The following is a 15,528-nucleotide window of genomic DNA, read 5'->3' as shown; positions in this document are numbered from 1 at the left end:
ACCTAGTGTAAATAGCAAACATTTCACACCTTACTTTAGTGACAAATTATAACCATTGCTGCCCATTATGAGTGAGAACACTGGGCTCCCAAAGGGTTCACTATATTCTATAAAGAAAAACAATTATTCTAAAAATCCATTTTACATCCATTTGCAAGGTGCAGTAGGTGTCAGTAAACAGAGCTGGGACATAATGTGATATAGAGCCTCTTCCACATTACTTCTATCCCAGGACTATACCAAATCACATCCAGCTTAATTCATTTGGGGTTTGAGATTCAGTGGCGGCTGAAAGTGTATTATTAAACTGCTTAAACATACCCAGTGGGATAGGGGAAAGTCTAAGTTTAACCAACGTTACATTTTTTTTTCCTTCAAGTCTTAGATTTTCTATTAAATTCCCTCTTGTCTGGTTCCTGTTATATTAAAATTCATGTTCCTTTTAATTACTTAATAAAAAGTAAATAGAAATGCAGTTTCTGTGGGGATGTGACCTTCTCTGTTCATTTAATTTGAGGATGTTTTTCTTAGATAAACAAGGAGCGGAGGTTACAGTATGTTCTGATACTGATTTGCTGAGAAAATTAGTGGCAGCAGTCGGGGGTAAAATGACTTGATCTAAAACAGGTGACAGTCTGCAGAGCTTACAATCTAAAGAGTTGTATAAATGTACACAGTGACAGAGCTCAAAGACAATGTCATCCAGACAATTAAGATATGTAAAGTACCATTCAGATGGAGCATATAATGAAAAAGGCATAAAACATCTGTGAAAATGATCAATTGCTCTGGAGATATGGACAGGTTAAGTTATTGGCACATCTCCAAATTTTCCGTAAAGAACCATCACTAAGCCCTTTTATTGGTAGACTGTTCAACTTATTAAAGCCGAACGCTGGCACAAAAAAATAAAATAAAATCTATTTACATATTAATACTTAACAGCCACAAAGAATGAAAATCTACTTTCTGTGCACCAAATGGCTATGCAATTGCTGATGATAACTTTTTTCCCAAGATCACAGATCCACAATAAAGCCATAGTCATAGCTCTGTCATCTCTGTCTCAGCTACATGGCAAGCAATCTGATCACCCAAGATTTTCAATAGGAATAAAAGTGAATATCCAACAGAAGCTGCATTATACAGTAGATTTTAATTTTTTTTAGCTGAATCAATTTACAAGTTTATCAGAAACCACATAAAATACTCAGATGTTAAATTCTGACCATTGAACTGGTAGGCTTGAAGCTGTTACGGTCAACTAAGGTTCAATCGCCAGTCTATTTTATGGTCACGCTTAAGCACATCTCATTGATATACTTTCTAAAAATCACTCTCCCTGCTGGACACCACTAATCAGATGTTCTTTCATTTAGCATTAAATGAACCCACCATTGACTATGGCTTCCAGAGGTTACAGAAGGTAATCCCCAGACATCCTGGTGACCCAGAAAGGTTGGCAAAGGTGAGATCAGCAAATATGAACTTTTGTAATTCTGTAACTTAGTACTGTCCTCAGTACATTATAAATACAAATGCCTTTTTTTTGTAAAGTAGTAGGGCAATGCTATTTACAAAGTACAAAAACCAATTAAATTGCAGATTACTTATATCTGAGGAATTTGGATAGGTTTACTTTATTTTGTATATTTCATCATCTTTATTGACTAGGACAGATGAACTGTAAAACTTTTACCTGTGGTCTCGTAGAGCTAGCAATATACAGTTCAGGAGACGATATGTCACCTACAATTACTAAAAACGAAGGCCATACACACAGATCTCATCCACTGCAAAAATAAACCTTCAGTGAAACACCTCTTCAGCTGAAATACACAAGTCAAATTCAGTGCTTTGGGGGCAATTCTTTCACTACAGTGTATGATATTGTAATGTTGACCACCAAGTTATTTCTATTCAATAATCTCTCTTTAGCAGTATTCAATCATTACAACCAGTGGAATTTTTTGCAGTGCAATCCAGTGTCACATTGCACAACTGATAAACAGTGTTAATGTAATTCAACAATTTTGGCCCACAAATGGGCAGCTTTACAGTGGAGGGTAAAGGAAGTATGTACTAATTTTCATTCCAGGAAATCATTTAGCTTACCTTTTTCTGTTTGTTGTGTTTTCAAGGAAATGTTACTTAAGCGAGCAGCAGATTTGGTGGAGGCGTTATATGGAACCCCCCATAATAACCAGGTAATTCTTTAATACCTGATTTAGGTCTTCATATAAATCTATGAGCATGTTTTCTATATTTCGTTCTCCAATTACAACTTTTTTTCTTATGAAAAGGACATCATTCTGAAGAGGGCTGCAGACATTGCTGAGGTTCTGTACAGTGTCCCCCGAAACCACAATCAGCTTCCTGCCTTGTCCAGCTCCCCTGTTCACGGTGGCATGATGGGACTTAACTCCTATGGGGGGCAGCTTGGAGTTACAATTTCAGACTCACAGGCCAATAACCAGGGTGAGTAATGCATTATGTAACACTTGTCTGTCACTTTTTCACATGTACCAGGGCTCCATGAGGCTTTGTCTGTTCCCCTCATCAAAGGCCCTTGGTGCCATTTATTTAAGTTAAGAGCTGTAACATACCGAAACCAGCCCTTTTTAAGGTTTACTATAGTTCAACATACAATACTGCAACCTTATATCGCACAAGGGAATGGTATGCCTGTTTCGTACCTCAAACTGTTATCTTGCCTTCAGTTAGCTGTATTTGGCCAACCCCAGTATGTGAATTCCTTTTGCTGTTACTAAATGCCCCCCTGCCCCCACTTCAAGGCTCCCAACTAAGCACAACCTTGAAAGAGAGGAAAACATAACTATGTAAACCCATTCTCATTTTGCATGTTCTAGAACCACCATACATTTTGCATGTTCTAGAACCACCATACATTTTATGCACACTTATTAAATGAAAACTATAATGGTTATAGGTGATTTTTTAATTTTTTATATTTCTATATGTTTGTCTATTGTATCCAGGATATATTCGGAATACAAGCAGCATCTCCCCACGTGGCTATTCCACCAGTTCCACTCCCCAGCAGTCTAACTATAGTACTCCAAGCAACAGCATGAATGGTTATAGTAACGTACCCATGTCGAACTTGGGGGTCCCGGGATCTCCAGGATTCATCAACGGCTCTCCCACTACATCACCCTATGGCAGTAAGTACCTTGTTTCTCAATCTTCACAGTGTATTTTGTAATTATAAGGTGTGTGTGTGTATACTGAGGTATTCCCAATTGCCAGTTTCATTTGGACTCATTTATGAAAACTAGTGAAAGGGATACTGGAAGTGTTGCTCACATCAACCAGTCAGCTTCAGCAATGTTGAGTGTATGTTTACACATTCTTTGCTCCAGTTTTCATACATTAGCCTCACTGCTTAATAAGAGTAAAATTTAGAATATGACTTGATGAACAAGGACGATGTCTGTGTTGTCCGTGCCAACAGTTAGATTCTAAGCATTGTTCTTCAAGAGCAAGTCACATAATAAAATATGTGTGTTTACCGCTAGTATGGGCAATACAGACACTTTTCAAGATCTGTCTTGAACTAAAAATGTGTGCTAAGACCTTTGCCTAGAACTAAAACTTTGCACCTATCTAGACTTTTGCATGGACTTAGATCTATGTACCTAGGCATCTGTTTGGAGACAAAGTTGTGTGCCCAAAACTCTATCTAGACCTTGGCATGTATGCCTAGGTCTTTTACCTAGATTTGTGTCTAGATCTCTGCCTCAAACTTGATTTATGAGTCTTGATGTCTGGGTGCACTGTAACCTATGTGCTACACCTCTGCCTACAGACAAAACTATGTACATGGGCCTCTGCCTATACTTACACTTGTATGTCTCTACCCCTTTTTGAAGGTGGACATATCTGCATTGATCTCTGCCTAGATCTTGTTTAAGCTTAAAACTTATCTGGCTAGACATGTGTGCAGATTTAGTCTTTTGTGCATAGACCTAGACCTACACTGTTGTAACTGGGGCCAAGATCACCAGCAAGACCAAGATTAGTCTACTAAGAGCACAGTCTAGATTTCAACATTGACTTATTCTCTGTCTGACTGTGCCCATACTTGCATTGCAGTTATGCCCTCCAGCCCACCCGTGGGATCATCTGGAAGTTCATCCATACTGCCTTTCTCCTCCTCCGTCTTCCCCTCCATGAAACAGAAGAGTGCCTTTGCTCCAGTCATTCGACCGCAGGGTTCCCCATCTCCAGCCTGTTCCAGTGGTAATGGTAATGGTTTTAGAGGTGAGAGCACATGGGATTTTTAAATGCACACCCAGAAATCTGAAATATAATGTGGTACATGTTGTTTTTGATAAACAGGTGAAAGCCTTTCTGTTAAACAAGCTTTTTGCTAGTAGGAGCTTATATATGAAAATTTGCGAAAAATTTAAGTGGAGAGGAGTCACCTGCAATACCTACCGTTTCTTAATGTTGATAATAAAAGGAAAGCTAGCATGTGATTAAAATAACACACCTAGTGTTTAAATAATCAATTAGTGTTGGTAAATAAATCTTATTAAGATGTTAAAGCGCATGTTTGTGACTATGGAGATGGGAAAAGGGAGCACTACAAGCTACGGTCCCCCAGGGGAAGAAGTCTACAGAATTTTCCTCTGAGAAAGCTCAGCCAGGGGACATCAGGGAAGACCTAAAGGCATACCATAACCTAGCAAAACAAGTGAAACCTATTGTATGTACTTTTAAAACCTTACAGGGGTTCCAACTCCTTCCCACCTCAGTTTATATTCCTGTAGGTGCCCCCATTAGAGAGTTGTTTTCTAACTTTTTTTCTCTAATTCTAAGATCTACTGTATATGACACAAAATATATATTTGAATTAGTAAGTAGATAGATGATCAATTTCTAATTGGTATAACTGTTTGATCATACGGAAGTTTGTTTGTTAAGGCAGAAAGAGATATGTGATGGAGCCTGCAAATTTTTTAAATAATAATTCCAAAACTGTAAATTCAGTTTTCATATAACTAGCAAAATATTATGCAACACCTTTCAGAGTGCTTGATCAGCATTCATACCGGTTCCTACTCCAGCAGGGCTTATCATATAAGATCCATCTTTCTCTCCACCTGCCATACTATAGAATCAATTTGCAGTGAAAAAGTACAAAAGTACCTACAAATATGTCGAATTAGGGATAGAGATGATTAAACAAATGTTGCACTTTAGGACTGCTGACAAGTTAGGCCAGTGTACTACAAGCCTAAATTCAGGTGAACTGGTGCCAGTCTGTGCTTCATGTAAATATGAACAGACCGTTGGACAGTTCTGTCTAAACCAGGAATGGCGGGGAACCACAAACAAGAACACGATTAATAGCAGGGGACACAGATTAGGAAATGCAGGGAACCACAGACCAAGATAAAGAATTTATTTAAAAAAGCCACAATTTGGCTGAGTGGGGACCTCAGCTCACTCTGTTGACTGGAAACTGATAACAAAAATGTTGCAAAGATGGACTGAATTTTCAATTACCCATTATCTCTTATGTTATCTAGCATACAAGCTAGAAACAGATAAGGTCCTTGGCGGTCCCTGGTTTGAACCCAACAATTCAACAATTCAACACCACCGAACACAAGAGGTGCTCTTTTATTTATTTATTTATTTATTAATTACAGGTACTTATATAGCGCCATCAACTTATGCAGTGCTTTACATATTTTTTATACATTCACATCAGCCCCTGCCCTTAAGGAGCTTAACAATCTAAGCTCCCTAAGTCACATTCATACATACACATACTGGGGCCAATTTAGACAGGAGCCAATTAACCAACCAGCATGTCTTTGGAGTGTGGGCGGAAACTGGAGTACCCGGGGGAAACCCACACTTTGTACATATCTTTATGCCACTTAAATTGTACTTTATTTTAAAAATAGGATTCTTATAAATGTCATATTAGAATTTGTTTTGGATAAAATGTAGGAATTGCATTCTGAATAGTGAATTTATTGGTTGTACTCATACAGAGTATGTCTTTCTGGGAGCCGTCCCGAGTGTTTTGCAGCCCCCACTAGTTATGTCGGAGCTCTGAAGTCCCTCTTCCACTGGGACTTAGGCCTGTCAGAACATAGAGTACAGAGGCTGCTGGGAAATCTCTGCAGGGTTCACAGCATGGAGCTGCAGTGTTCTGCTTGACTGGAGTGGAGAAGCAGACAGGACCAGTCATAAAATTTCATATACAGCTTGGGCAATGCAGCACTATCACATACAGGCACAAAGTGACTATTCTTCTCTCCTACATCCTTTTCCATGAAAAAATTTGTAGAAATATGTTAACTTATAACACAAGTAGTGCTAACATAAATGACATCTAATATCCCCTAGCAACTATATTTTTTGCATTTCATGATATAAGAGAACTATACACAATGAGGGATGATTTCTGATTGGTGGCTTTAGGTTTTTGCTCAAAAGTTGTTAAAGCCAAATTCCTGCTTGGGTCAAATATAAAAGAAAATTGATACCTAGTAGCCACCCTATAGTTTACCTTTTGTGCAGTTACACTTATATCGTAGGCACCCTGTCCCCAGCCACCCTTCCCAGTCCTATACTCACCTGTCCCCAATTCAGCAAGATAATACACACTAAGGCCTGGTTCACACCTATGCAGGTTGCAATTTGCATGTTCCAGGTGCATTTTGCGTTTTTCAATACACGCTTTTGATCCATTGAAGTCTATGGAACCAAAAACCTGAAAAAAGTCCCTGGCCCTTTACATAAAATGCACAGATGTGAACCACATCCATAGGAAATCATGTTAAATGGACTGTAGTGTGTTTCTGCAAAACTGAAAATGCACAAAAAAATGCATAGGTGTGAACCAGGCCTAAATGTCCCAGCCTCTGTTCAAAAATATGCAAAGGTGTAGTTATGTCTTAGGCTGGATTCACACCTATGCATTTTTAGTGCTTTTTGCATTTTGTAGGTTTGCACTACAGAACGTGTTCCATAGGAAACCATGTAAAATTGACTGTAGTGCAAATCTGCAAAATGCAAAAAACACTAAAAATGCATAGGTGTGAATCCAGCCTCAGGCTGGATTCACACCTATGCATTTTTAATGCTTTTTGCATATTGCAGATTTGCACTACATAACGTGTTCCATAGGAAACCATGTAACTGGACTGTAGTGCAAATCTGCAAAATGCAAAAAGCACTAAAATTGCATAGGTGTGAATCCAGCCTTAAAGCGGATCTTCACTGCATTTGAGCATCACAAACCAAAAACACTATTTGATTAATTTTCAATATTCAAAGCACACTCCCCCATCCATTTCTCCATGCTATACTTTGCTGAGAAATCACTTTGAAAAACACCACTTAGCATTTCTGGCCATGGCCATCTACAGTAAGGGCAAATAATTCATGTAGCATTTACTTCCTGGAATACATTTGCTCTTAGTTCAAGCATGCATGCAGGAGAGTGTGCTCAGCTGAGAAAAACCCTCAACCTCTCCTGAAGACTCCTGGGATGTATGACATCATTTGCCTAGGCAAGAAACTAGGAAGTAACTGAAGAAATTTAAAAAAAATTAAAAAACAAGTAAATATGGCATACTTTCCTATCCATTTACTAATGCTAGCAGAAAAATAATCAATGTTGATTGGGAGAGTAAAGTTCCACTTTAAGTTAATGGGTCTACTTTATGCATATGACTACAGACACATTTGGGACAGAACCTAAAGCTAGTTCCCATACTGATCAATCACATATTTTTTTATACTAAAGGAATCTTTGGTTAAGCTAAAAACAGCTATGTTTTTTTTCCAATTTTGAACTCTGCAAACCAAATACTGATAGTTAGAAAACACATTGGTGGCTACAGAATCAAATGAAATCCTTTATTTTCCCAAACACAGGTCAGAAATGAAAAGATCAGACCTGATGGATTTAGTGGCAAAAGTCACTATTTTATGAAGGTGTTCCGAAAACAGATACTGTTTTTAAATACACTTAAACTCTTCCTTATGACAGATAAATCCCTTTCCCAAAAGTCACAAGGACCGTTAATCAAAAGATCCTGTAGGGATCGAAATACAAAATGTTATGAAAGGAAAACAACAGAAGACATAAAAAATTGGGCAATTCGGCATAAAGCATTTCCCCCCAGATTGCATATGTTGTTTTTCAAAGTGTGTATTATTTATAATGCACGAGTATGAATTTCCTACCATTTTATATGATAGCTAGTTAGTAAAATATTATATTTTGTTCACAGAAGATGTGCAGTTTTTAGCTTTCACTAGTTTTGTAATAATGCTTCATATTTTTTTTTTCATAAAGTAGAGAGGCCTTAGGTATATATAGTTAGGTATATATGCGTTCTAGCAGTTAAACAGTTAAATGCTACGGTGGTAACTTGATCGCTGCAGGGGCTGGGGAATACCCAGGGATCTTGTTTCACTCCCGGGCCCAGTCTGTCAGCACTGGCCTCGGAAAGGTCTCCCTCATACCCCAGGGATGTCCCCTCATCCCTGCGCTGGCAGCCATTCAGCCAACACACTGTAGGGCAGAGGAGAGATGAGGAGCCAGGCAGGAAACCAGCCTGTATTACACCTCAGATTCAGCAAAGCCTGTGTGAATACGTGTTGCTATGACTGCCATTCCTGTGACTTGTCAGGGACAGTGAGGCTTAAGCAGACATCTGCAAAGGGCAGCACAACATTATTCTGTGATAAATGTCTGCATTTGTGATCCATGGCATGCTGAAAAAGCCTGTTGTAAACAATGCACACACCGGAGATGAGTTACCTACATGACCATACTGGCATGTGATTTAAATGTTCCTCATGTACATCTTTATTACATACAGGACTTAGACAGATGGAGGCTAAAGTAGTGTACACTAAACTTCACTCAAATTCTAAGGCAGCCTTTCCTAACCAGGTTTCCTTCAGAGGCTGTTTGGGCATCCTTAGGCTATGAGCAATTCCTGTCTCCCAGTTGAGTAACCATTGAAATAAATGATTTTTTATCTATCTGCAAGGGGGGGATTCTTCGAAAAGACCACAAATATACGGAACATTCTTCTTACTGAACATCATACTACTGTATCATTAGCTGTACACATAGTAATTATTGAAAGGGATTTCCCTAGACTGTAAAGTTATTTTAAGGGTTCCTCAGTGTTAAAAAGGATGAGAAAGGACCTCTAATACCACTCCTGGATTTTTCTGTGGCTCGCAATGCCATCTGGGAGTGATGAGTGCGCATGGCATGAGTCAGAAGACCCTCTCACTTGATATGGTACCAGTTTGGTTTGGTTACCGATTCCCTGATGTCCATTCTTACTTTTTCATCCAACTCAGTGACTCTCTATCTGTATTCATGTCTACTTTCCATGCTGTGCTCCTCAGCTCTCTGAAAACCATTGATGTTGGGTCTCAGAGCTTCCCCTATCTCCCCACTAAAATGAAATAAACTTAGAGATAGTTATCAATACACTCTACCTAAAGCCACCCCTGCAGCAATACAGCCTGCTTAGTAGAAGGAACTTCAAGCACTGTTACTGTTAGGTCTGCTAGATGTTTTCTAATATATTTAACATGTAGCAGACCTTGACCTTTGCAAATATGCAACCAGCAAAATAATTTTGCCAAAATAGATTCAAATACATGACATATAAACAGTCTATGGTTTCTAGTTACTGAACAAAAACCTAAACTACAAGAAAATTAAACAGCAGCCCCATTACGGAACACATTGAAAATTTCCCCTTTGGGAGTGTCAGCAGTGGAATGTAATCCAGACTATAGAAATTAAACTGGACTCAAAGGATAGAGTGGGAAAGGAGTCATTTGTTGCTGTCTGTTTCTCTGTTGAAGAAATGTGGCAATTGTATTTGGGTAAGAAAGTAATTGGAAGTGTAAAATGTTATGGAGGCCACCAAAACTGAAGTAGAGGAGATACCCTCTAATCAGGAAACTAGTTCTGGAGACAGTGGTGTGTTTTGACTTTACCTTGGGGAGATTTTCATTTACTTCCTGTCAGGGACAGAAAGTCAGAAGAAATGTTCTCCCTAATGAGGAAATATACAATAATAAGAAAAACCCATCCAAATTCTATCCACAACTTTGAAATGTTGCCTCTATAGTTCAGCTTTAAAAAAATAAATCCCAAAGTTGGAAGACAAGGACTTTCAAAAATCAAGCTACTAGTTGCCTGTGTTTCTTTACTGCCTTCAAAATGGCATAATCTTCAGAGCAGGAAAATTACTGGCAATGTTTTATTGCTATGTTCTCCGTGCCTTCCTGTACCAGTGACAACTGCCCATTCCCCAAGCTGTCATTTTTTGTTTTGGTGACACAGGGACAGGAAATATTGGAAAATCTTCCTAGTGATGTTACAGACAGTAATCCAAATATTCACTGCCAGAATTATGTTAGTTAGTTAAAAAAAAAATGAAAGACTGAAATGATATACAACACAGCCATCTGTTTTATACAATTTACTGTACTAATAGATTATATTAATGTTCACAATTTTCCAATTATTTTTAAGGAATTTAAATTAAAAACATATATATATTCTGTTACCATTATACATTTAATGCCTGACTCTTTTTTATTGTTCTTTTTGTCTTTAGCTATGACGGGTTTGGTAGTCCCTCCTATGTGAAACAGACTGAACTGTTTGTATATGTATCAGAAGTGAAGATAAAAAAAAACAAGACATTGTGTGTGATGGCAGGGTCCATGTCTGGAATTGGATCTACAAAGCCAGGATCTTGTCTGTATCTATAGAGATCCACCACCAACATACCAGGGAGAGGAGGCCTTTGGGGAAATATGCTTCTTACGTTTGATTGGTGGCGATTCGGCGAGCACACTAAACTGAATCCTGTACAGCGCTGGGATTTCATCAGACAACTACATGGAATATTTTGGATACTTTTTTTTCTTCTTTGTAGGAAAAAAACTATTTCTATTTTCAGCCAACTTTTTCTGATACCGATTTTATGTTTGCGCCTTGGGACGATCATAAAAAAAAAAAAATTACGAAAGGGACTGAACAGGGTATCGGCAGGGAGGACTCTGCATCCTTTATCTTCAAGGATAATCTGCTTCCTTTGCTGTATGTGTCTGCTTAAATGCTTACATTTTTTAATGTTTAATATGTTTTACATTATTTAATTGAATAAACTTGTAACTTATTGTATTTAGAATTAGGACGAAAGATCAACATAATAATAAATGATAAAATGGGTGATGGGAGACACGGTCTCACAGATAATACACATGGAGGACCTTGCATGCGTCTAGGCCCAATTCTGATCATTGCTGGGCTTGGCTACACATACTGCTACCTTGTCTCAAATTACAACGTATAAATGTACAATTGTCATTTGAAATGTTTAACAACATGAATTTCATCTGCCTAGGCCTCCTCTAGTGGGTGATGGATGGTCACGCACAGTGGTGGCTTACAACAGAAGCAGTAGCCCTAGGCATAGATCTCTAAAAAGGGGACCCAGATGTTCAATGTTCTACACCAGTGGTCAAGCATTATAGGGTTGAGGCAAGAGGATATGAGTATTTTCAAGTATATTTATAAAAATGCCCTTTATTTTATTGTCTTAACAGGGTTATAGTATGGATATTATTAGGCAATCACACAAACATCGTACATAGTTAGGGCCCATGATTTCAATGTTTTATTTGTCAATGTTCACATGGAACTGTAAGACAGGAACCAACTGTTGAAAGATTGGTTATTTTTTTGAGCCTAACTTTCAATATTTTAATATTTCCAAAATGGTCAGATCAATTTCCCACTTTAAAGCTGAACTCCTGGGAAGTAAAGGAATACAAAATTCAAATACAAACATGGGAAATGTTTAACCTGCCAAAGGGTTGTAAATCTGTGCAGCCACTCTTGTGATCCTTATACAGCACAACCGGATCCTAAATCTCAACTTGTTGACGAAAACATGTTTTAAAGCTGGCCATAGATGGAGTGATTTTCGTTCCTGCAACTATGGGGTGCAGGAAAGAAAATTGCTTAATTGCCTCCCCACGGAGCTATTTTGTTCTTCTGGCAGGGGAGCCATCCTGGCCTGGAGAACAAACTGCAAAATTCTGACAGCCTGGTTCTGCCCAAGTTGATTGGTCAATCATTCTGCCTGCCCTTAGATGGTTCGAAACTCGACCAGTCCCTGCTGAACTGGCTGAGATACAAACAGTCTATGGCTGGCTTAACAGCTTGCTAACATTAAACAACAGCAGCACAATATTGATGTCATCTCTCTGCTTAACACACTTACTATCAGCACATGTGCATGATGCAGAACCTGATTGGCTCAGTATGTTTTTTTTTTTTTTTTTTAAATGACCAGAGTTTTCAGCTCTAAACTCATCCAGCAAAGTTATGCACATATTGGCATGCATTTTCCGCACACTGGCATGCAATCTTAGAACTGGAACTACCTTGCTCAGACAGGCAGTTGTGGAGGCATGTATAAGCAACAGGCCAGATGCAGTTATAGTTTGCGACATCCACAGTGGGAAATAGAAACTAATCAAATTATCTACTTCATTTAACTAACATGTAGTAGTCACACTTGCTTTTGTTGAGATAACTAAACCTATTTTGTATGCCACAGTGCTGTCAGTTTATATTTAAGCGGTGTTGAATATACTATGTCTGACTCCTGGATGCCCATTTTTCATGTGGCACATTGCCTTTTTAGTACTACTGGCAAAAATGCAACAAATTGCTAAAAAACAATAAAAAATGAACTGGATTGTAATTCATCCAGTGTTTTGTGGTTTGCAATACAAGTATATATCTATCTGTACTTCAAGTACATACAAGCTCTAACTGGATGACATTTAGGGGTTGATTTACTAAAGTCAAATAGCCTGTGCACTTTGCAAAGTGCAGTTGCTCCAAAGCTTAGTAAATGAGTTAAAGCTTTACTTTGCAAATAATACCTAATCACATGCAAGGAAAAAAAACAACAAAAAAAACAGCAGTTATCAGATTTTCTGCTCATTCTGATGCTCTGGAGCAACTGCGCTTTGCAAAGTGCACAGTGTATGTATTTGCCTTTAGTAAATCAACCCCTTAGTCTGTGAAAGCACTGGGTATCAACAACTATTGCCATGTTTTTTTCATAAAATACAGTTTATACCTTTCATTCTTGGTTGCATCTCAGTCACTTCCTGTCTACATGCAATATTAGGGTTCATGCTCAGGTCTGCCAATATAGCGTAAATTTCAATATTTTTCCCTGCCAGGAATCCACATGTGCTGCATAAATCATAGTCAATGCTTTACATGGCTAATTGCTTAAACCCGCATATATGTATGAGTGTACAACTCTGGATAGAGAAATTTGTGCCCAAAGTTGTAAACCTTTATGGATATGCATGTTTATGCAAGCAAATGCATATACATGCGTATAGTCACTTACAGCCATTGACCTCTATAGGTGACTGTAGGTTACCTAGTGGTCCCTGGTGTGCTCCCTGGTAGTCCTACTGGGAATTATGCAGGAATGTTTGCTATACGCCCTCATACAGCTTATGTATGATTGGCTGGCAGCCATTCAAGGGCACTCCTTATATCGCAGGGATAGAGAAGGTAAAAAAGGGGAAGGGGTATGTTTGTATATAAAAAATGATGTACAAGTGAATGTGAGAGACGACATCACTAATAGAGCAAAGGAGGAGGTGGAATCCTTATGCTATAGGCCCCCTAACCAGAGGGAGGAGGAAGAGGCGGACCTCCTATCACAATTTGGATTAGCTGCAAGGATGGGAAGTGTCATTATAATGGGAGATTTTAATTCCAGACATAGACTGGGTGGGAAGAACCACGCATTCATCTAAAGCTCGCCATTTCCTAAAGGTCTTGCAAGACAATTTTTCATGGGTCAGATGGTAAATGCAAAAACTAGAAACAAAGCGTTACTAGACCTACTGATTACCAACAATACAGACCTGATCATGGATGTGGAAATAGGGGGCAACTTAGGAAAAATCACAGGTCAATTACTTTCAGTATAAATCACACAAATAGGAAACCAGATGGCTTGCACCCGACAGTCCTTAAGGAAGGAAGTCAAGTAATTACCAGACCATTGTTCCTAATTTTTATGAACAGTCTACGGGCAGTCCCAGAGTTACGAACAGGTTAGGGACTGCCTGTTTGTTCTGAAGTCGGATTTGTTCATAATTCGGACATGCATGTGCAGAACGGCATTTCCGCTGTTTTCTGCTGTTTTCCTACGTCGTTTTCCATTTTTTCTGACATCGTTTTCCAATGTTTTCCGCTGTTTTCCGATGTGCCCGCCGGCGCCGCCTGCCGTTCCTAAGTAGGATTAATTCGCAAGTCGAATGTTTTTAACTCGGGGACTCCCTGTACTGACTGAAAAGGTACCAGCAGATTAGAGAAATGCCAATGTAGCTCCAATATTTAATAAAGGACCAAGATACATTCCTGCAAATTACAGACCAGTTAGCCTAACATCAATAGTATGCAAGCTCTTGGAGGGGATGGTAAGGGACTATATACAAGATTTTAGGAATGAGAACAGTATCATTAGCAGTAATCAGAATGGATTCATGAAGAATTGTTCTTGCCAAACCAACCTATTAACCTTCTATGAGGAGGTGAGCTGCCATCTAGATAAAGGAAGGCCAGTAGGCGTAGTGTATCTGAATTTTGCAAAGGCATTTGATACAGTTCACCGTAAACATTTACTGTACAAAGTAAGATCTGTTGGTTGGACCATAGGGTGAGTACATGGATTTAACACTGGCTACAAGGGTGAATTCAGAGGGTAGTGATAAATGGGAAGTACTGAGAATGTTAAGTTAAGCAGGGCAATCATTTCTATGCAGGATGTGAAAACCTTGCAAGAAGATCTGAACAAATTAATGTGGTGGGCAACTACATTGCAAAGGAGGTTTAATGTAGAAAAATTTAAAATAATGCATTTGGGTTGCAAAAATATGAATGCAATCTACTCAATAGAGGGAGAAGTTCTGGGGGAATCTAGGCTGGAAAAGGACCTGGGGTCCTAGTAGATTATAAGCTCAGAAATGGCATGCAATGCCAACCTGCTGCAAGCAAAGCAAACAGAATATTGGCATGCATTTAAAAGGGGATAAACTCCAGAGATAGAATGATAATTCTCCCGTTCTACAAGACTCTAGTCCGGCCGCACCTGGATTATGCCATCCAGTTTTGGGCATCAGTCCTCAGGAAGGATATGCTGGAAATGAAGAGAGTCCAAAGAAGGGCAACAAGGATAATAAAGGGACTGGAGGACATTAGTTATGAGGAAAGGTTACGAGCACTGAACTTATTCTCTCTGGAGAAGAGACGCTTGAGAGAGGATACGATTTCCATGTACACATTCCATACTGGTGACCCCACAATAGGGATAAAACTTTTCCGTGAAAGGGAATTTAAAACGACACGCGGCCATTCACTAAAATTAGAAGAGAAACAGT

At 38.8% G+C, this 15,528-nt stretch overlaps 1 protein-coding gene across 4 annotated transcripts in view; it reads left to right on the top strand.

The window, feature by feature from the left end:
* EBF2 (EBF transcription factor 2) overlaps nt 1-12,819 on the top strand; it is a 147,390-nt gene extending 134,571 nt beyond the window's left edge. For 2 of the 4 annotated variants that reach the window (XM_077469758.1, XM_077469757.1), the window contains exons 11-17: nt 1,380-1,468; nt 2,142-2,207; nt 2,304-2,478; nt 3,000-3,185; nt 4,117-4,284; nt 5,559-5,644; nt 10,653-12,819. In XM_077469758.1, the coding sequence (XP_077325884.1) occupies nt 1,380-1,468; nt 2,142-2,207; nt 2,304-2,478; nt 3,000-3,185; nt 4,117-4,284; nt 5,559-5,644; nt 10,653-10,658 (776 nt within the window). In that variant the 3' untranslated portion in view covers nt 10,659-12,819. The remainder of the gene's footprint in view (nt 1-1,379; nt 1,469-2,141; nt 2,208-2,303; nt 2,479-2,999; nt 3,186-4,116; nt 4,285-5,558; nt 5,645-10,652) is intronic. The other 2 variants (XM_077469760.1, XM_077469759.1) reach the window with 1 other exon arrangement.
* The last annotated feature ends 2,709 nt before the right edge of the window (nt 12,820-15,528 follow it).

The sequence above is a fragment of the Lithobates pipiens genome, unplaced genomic scaffold (assembly GCF_037356315.1).
Source record: "Lithobates pipiens isolate NorthernLeopardFrog02 unplaced genomic scaffold, aLitPip1_a1.2 Scaffold_8, whole genome shotgun sequence".
Classification (NCBI taxonomy): domain Eukaryota; kingdom Metazoa; phylum Chordata; class Amphibia; order Anura; family Ranidae; genus Lithobates; species Lithobates pipiens.
This window is presented reverse-complemented; position numbering and strand designations above follow the sequence as displayed.